The sequence below is a fragment of the Schistocerca piceifrons genome, chromosome X (assembly GCF_021461385.2).
Source record: "Schistocerca piceifrons isolate TAMUIC-IGC-003096 chromosome X, iqSchPice1.1, whole genome shotgun sequence".
NCBI classification, from domain to species: domain Eukaryota; kingdom Metazoa; phylum Arthropoda; class Insecta; order Orthoptera; family Acrididae; genus Schistocerca; species Schistocerca piceifrons.
The window spans coordinates 110,476,034-110,482,033 of NC_060149.1; the positions used below are offsets into that span (position 1 = coordinate 110,476,034).

The 6,000-nt window shown below is 36.9% G+C and overlaps 1 protein-coding gene across 2 annotated transcripts in view; it reads right to left on the reverse strand.

The window, feature by feature from the left end:
- Positions 1–5,338, reverse strand: part of LOC124721912 (putative sodium-coupled neutral amino acid transporter 11) — an 80,292-nt gene extending 74,954 nt beyond the window's left edge. The window contains exons 1-4 of one of the 2 annotated variants that reach the window (XM_047247067.1): positions 5,301–5,338; positions 4,578–4,710; positions 4,068–4,112; positions 2,903–2,987 (exon numbers count right to left, since the gene is read on the reverse strand). In XM_047247067.1, the coding sequence (XP_047103023.1) occupies positions 2,903–2,987; positions 4,068–4,112; positions 4,578–4,710; positions 5,301–5,323 (286 nt within the window). In that variant the 5' untranslated portion in view covers positions 5,324–5,338. The other variant, XM_047247068.1, reaches the window with a different exon arrangement.
- Between the last annotated feature and the right edge of the window lie 662 nt (positions 5,339–6,000).

Below are 6,000 nucleotides of genomic sequence, written 5' to 3' on the forward strand. Positions count from 1 at the left end.
ACACAAAGAACCAGTCTTTTTGGATTTCCAAATCATTTTCTCCAGACCCACAACAGTCATCGGACCAATGCCTTTTTTCAATCCTTTCAGTGTCCGGAACTTCTGCAGAGTGATGTGTGCAGGGGCATCATTCTTGTAATACAACTTTAAAAGCAGAGCGTGATCCCGCATTAAAACAGGCATAGCGAGCGTCGCAGATGCCAAAGCAGGAAAAGCCATGTACCTGGCGTGTTTATACCAACTTCAATGGGTCATGCACATGACAGGGTTTTTTTTTTTTTTTACGAATTCTGAAACATAGTGACCCCCCCCCCCTTCTCCGATAATATTCCATTGCAATTTGACATCATTCTGACCAGTGGTGTTATTTATACTTCATTTTGAACATTTAACTTTAATTATAATCATCTTGTATCTAAATATCTTCAAGATTGGGCTTTAACTACACAAACAAACAGTGAAAATAGGAAGGCTCCCCCCTGCCCCCCCCCCCTCCCAGCCATCAGTACATTGATCACTTGAGGTATTTGTTAAGGAAGGAAACTAACTGAAGTATACAGCTGTAAAAGTACAGATAAAATGAATGTATCTATGTACATCCTCTCACATTTTAACATATCATTTCTATTTAAAACACAGAAGACCAAACCTGGTTGGCTTAACAGAAGAAATCTGTTTGACAACAGTTACAAGAAATCCACATGTTGAGAAATGAAGATTATGTGAGGTCTCTACATCTACCATATTATCTAATGGATACCTTGCATATGTCACAAAATATAAAATATTTAGAAAGTGATCAAAGAAGCCAAAGTAATGGCAAATGACTGCTATGCAGTTCCAATAACATAATTAAAAAAACTTCCTGGCAGATTAAAACTGTGTGCCCGACCGAGACTCTAACTCGGGACCTTTGCCTTTCGCGGGCAAGTGCTCTACCATCTGAGCTACCGAAGCACGACTCACGCCCGGTACTCACAGCTTTACTTCTGCCAGGCAAAGGTCCCGAGTTCGAGTCTCGGTCGGGCACACAGTTTTAATCTGCTAGGAAGTTTCATATCAGCACATACTCCGCTGCAGAGTGAAAATCTCATTCTGGAACATAATTAAAGTTTTATAGAATGAAGTGAAACAACAGCAAACTGGTGATTCTCTCCAAAATTCCAATATCAAATTGAACTGTAATGGTAAAGAAATTACTGATCCTGAAGAAACAGAACATGCTTCCAATATTTAGTTTAAGAACATAAGTATGGAATTGGTCACTTAAACCAGACCTTGCACTAAGAACTGTCCAGTACCATCTTTAAATACCTACATAAATCAGCTTCACTATATCTTTCCACCAATCCAGAAAGAAGTTCTGTCCTTTATGAAAACTAACAACCACCCCACTGGAATAGATGGCATCTCAGACAGTTTCATTAAAAAATTTAGTGATCCCATTGCTCAACATTAGCTCACCTTCATAGCAGTCCCTCTCAAACTAGAATTCCTCCCATCATGCCTAAATAGTTCAAAGTTCATACAACTATTCCAGAAAGATACAAAGGATGAAGTGCCCATTGCTCTACTATCCGAATTCTCAAAAATCATAGATTTTTTTCCCCAAAGAGGAGTAGTAGATTTCATGGTGAAGCCCAGGATACTATCTACAGCACAACAGTTTCAGCGAAGTCCAATCAACTGACACAGTAATTTTTGTACTTTTAAGGGAAGTACTTTAAAAATTAGATAATGGTGTAAATGTCATTGAAATATGTCTATATCTCTCTACAACTTTTGATATCTTCGATCACACAAAACTAGTGCCTAAGCTTGACAACTTGGGAAGTAGAGGAACATCTAACAACTGGATAAAATACCTATGTGGATGAAAGCAAGTAAGAAGTGTAACACCACATTATTCAAAGTATGAATTCAATAAATATAGAGTGCCGCAAGGCTCAATACTGGGGTCAACAGAAGCGTCCGATTCCACCTGTCGGTTTTGACCTGTGACGTAAGGCTGTTGTGGTGTCTGATATCACGACAGCACGGAGTTTAGTTTGTGAGAGTGGCGTGTTTGTAAGTGTTTTTTTTTTATGTGATCGGTGGTGCTCTCTGGTGTGTGTGTGTGTGTGTGTGTGTGTGTGTGTGTGTGTGTTTTTTTTAGGTGATGTTTTTGGTTTAGGTTGCATGTGTGGTGTGCTTATAGGTGGCATGTGGGTGTCTCTGGTGGTGTGTTTATGGGTAGCGTGTTATGTGGTGTATGGGGTTCATTTGCATGGTAGCATTGGACGTGTGTGGTATGTGGTAACTGGGCTTTCAGCGGAATATTTTTCAGTGAGTTAATGATTTTGGTTTTGTCATGTCGATGCTATTTTAGTTTTTTTTTCTGTTCGTTGTGTGTGAATTTTGATAAATTGCTTTATGTCTTTGGTGGATATGGATATGACTGACAAGGTTGTCAGCAATGATGGGGGACAGTGCAGTGTCTCTAACAAAATTTCTAGACTTGTTGCAACCCTTGTTCACTAAAGTACGAGCAGCCCTTAGCGGCTCGCCATCTTTCTTACAACTATTCATGACGTCACCTTTCTGGCTTAGATCTTTTTTAATAGGTTACTTGTAAGTACTGCATCTTTTTCCAGTCAGTGCAAACTTTAATTTTATTAATGTATTATATACTTAATATGTTTTAGAACAGTTACTCTAATTCTGAATACGACGCTCATAGTAGCGTCGGAACCGAGGGCTTATTTGTTCTAATATAATGCACATTTCATGTAAAAATAGCGTAATGTAAATTTAAAACACGTAATTTTTTGTTATACACTGACTTATCCTAGGTTAGAATTTACCTGAAGCAATGAAGATATTTGTTTACCATAAATAAAGAAAGCAAGGTTAAACAACTTACCAATGACACCACTTCCAATGATTGAATTAATGTAGTTAAAACTGGCATAAGCAAGGCTAGACTTCTTTTGTCCTCGACTGTCATCCTAAAACAGAAAGTTACAAATTTTGACCACAATGTAGATAATGAAGACATTACCAAACAGGAGAAAAACTTCCACCAACAAAGCCTACAGGCAGCAATCAATGTAGGTACTGTTTTCTCATAGCACAATCCAAGTCTCATCCCTTGGTGAGAAATCTCTAATGTGTAACGTACAGTAACTCATGTAAGTGATTTCATGAACAAGTGAAAGAAAATGTTTTGAGATCTGCAGAATCCAGTTTCCCACTACAATTTGTTTTTCCTTGGCATTTAATTTCTACATCTTTATTCGTTCAAGGATTAGCTCACAAAGATATAGGTTTTATCAAGGTAATGCAATGCAAATCAACAGACCAAAATACACATGAGGGTAGAACAGGTACCCTATGGGAATACGGCACATGGTCAGCCATGGCCTTTATTAAGGAACCATCCCAGCATTTGCCTTGGCTATCTAGTAAAACCAAAGAAAACTCAAATCACAATGGCCAGTCAGAGCAGCTCCATCCTCCCAAATATACAGCACTGCCTTATTTGGTAATTCCCTATTATAGCACAAATACGCTTATTAAGGGCTGCAAGAGCATTGCAAACTATTCCTAGTACAAAAATAGATTCTACACAACAAATCTGTGCCATAAAACTAGTCTGAAACCACCATTTCCAAAATCCTTTTTTTCCCCCTTAGATTATCCTGTAATGAAAGTGAAAAAATATTACATTGTTTCATTCTACTTTTTGCTTTGTTAACCTGAGAATTTTATTTCACTGGACCACTGAAGTTCGATGCACCTTTGTAGAGTAAAATTACATAATGTGTTTAAATTACTTCACTACATACTTAGACCTTTTTGAAAATAGATGGTCTACAAAATTATTTATCGCAGTGCCTTCAAAATAAGAATTCTTTGACATCTTACAATTCTATATAGTTTTCTTCCTTGACATCATTAATAATCCTCTGCCACCCTATCACGTTGGATTTGAAGTCAGTTTTACTGCAGCTGTAATTTAGTAATAAGAGTATGAACATGCGTGTATAGTCATTCATACAGGACGAGGAGCAACCACATATACAAACCTCCAAAAGTTGCTCGGTGTCATTGTGCACTGTAGAATCTTCCACCTGTAAGCCAAGAAATACACACATTACAACTCTTTAAACAGTTCACATTAAGACAAGGAAATGAAAAGGTGTCAGTACACTACTTTATACAGTGTTCACTGTAAGGTAACCACAGATCCAGTGGACCACAGAGGAACGTTTAAAACTATAAACAGAACTCTAAACAATTACGATAAGTTACTTTTTAAAGGATTAGCTATGGTTTTGGCAAACCATATATATTTAATTACTTTTATTGATTGGATTTCTTTTGCTGTTTAATTTCTTAATCGACTATGCACCCTTACGATGGAAAATGCTGAAAGAAATAGCACAATCTAACATTTTCCACGAAACATATGCACCAATGTACTTCACATTTTTGTGACATAATTTTAAACTATTATTAAATTATACGCATTTAACGTTACGTAACAATGACAACAGCAAAATATTATTACATCTATATACATGTGAACATATTACCGATTGCTGCCCTTCTAGAATATATGTCGATTCATTTGGAGGTTTTGTTGCCACAGGCGTACTTTCCATTTTAAATATTTCTTTCAATTCGATGTTTAACTTATTTACGAGCAGAAAACTTTTGCTTTTGGTGCTGAAAAGTAAATAATGGAAAAACAGTCAAAATACTGATCAAACAGTCTAACTAAACTTCCTTCCCCCACATTCAGCTCGCTTCTGACATTTGCTGTCAAACTTCAAATGACCGGTCTGTATTCCACAGACAGAGGAAGGATAATTAATGTACATCTTTAAGCATCTGTGACGAATGAAATCGGCTTTCCAAAGCCACCAGAAGAGCTTCTCTAGATTCCACGTTAAGTCACGCATTAACACGAACGCGTTTGTCATTTAAAAACAAAAAATGTGTACATTAATGATTTAAAGGAAAACAAATGTCTCCGTATGTTTCGAGCTATGAGTAATCTGGGAAAGAATATACAATTTGAAATATCTTGGACATGAAAATTTTGATGGAAAGTCGCCCCATAACATTTATACGGTGAGACATTAGTACATCAGATCTTCATATGGCGGTATGTAATATACCTCAAAAACCTAGGAAAATATATTCTTCATTTATTCATTAGCTCTCGGTAATGACTTCACGGGTATAAAACTTATATTTCACGTGGGGCCATCTAAACTTTGCCTCGATTAAGAGATAAAAAATTAAATCAACACCTTGCCGAAAACAGGTTAGTCATGTATCCAGCACTAGCAGCATAGCAAATGGCAAATGGCTATTGCGGTGGTGTATCACCGGAAAAGAAACATCAAACGTAGCATCGTACTCAAAATCCATACAATGTAGCTTGTAAGGTGAGATAGAAATGGCCTGATCCGAAATCTTTAGTCTGAATTGCAAATCAGTGGTGCGAAACAGTGAATAATCTATATAAAAATCGCATGATGGTAAAGGTGGAGAAGTTCAGCCTTGAACAACACGAACAAAAATCTGTAACAATGTGCTCTCAAGGCAACTATGACATAGACTTTTTTAAAGTATTTGTCATTTCTTGTGTTCCTTCTTTCGTACAGCTCGGTAATTCGTCGCTTTTCTTGCTGGATCTTCTCGAGTTCCTGTGACTAGATAGCTCCCGTTTTCTTTGAACAAGCTCGATTTTTTAATCCCTCCATTTCGCGACTGGTATTTCTATAATATATTCTGTTGTTTTCTGACTTCTCTTTGAAGGGATGTTGTATGTTTTTCAGTTTTGACGGAACGTTCCTTATTTGGTCGTAAATTTTATTCTTGTCTTCACGTTCCCTACATTCTGCCTTGCAATTTTTTCTACCGAACTTGTTTATTAGTTTTCTGGCAGCCTCTTAGGTTTAGTAACTGAGTTCTGGTTATTTATTTTTGTGTTTATTGTGACATTTT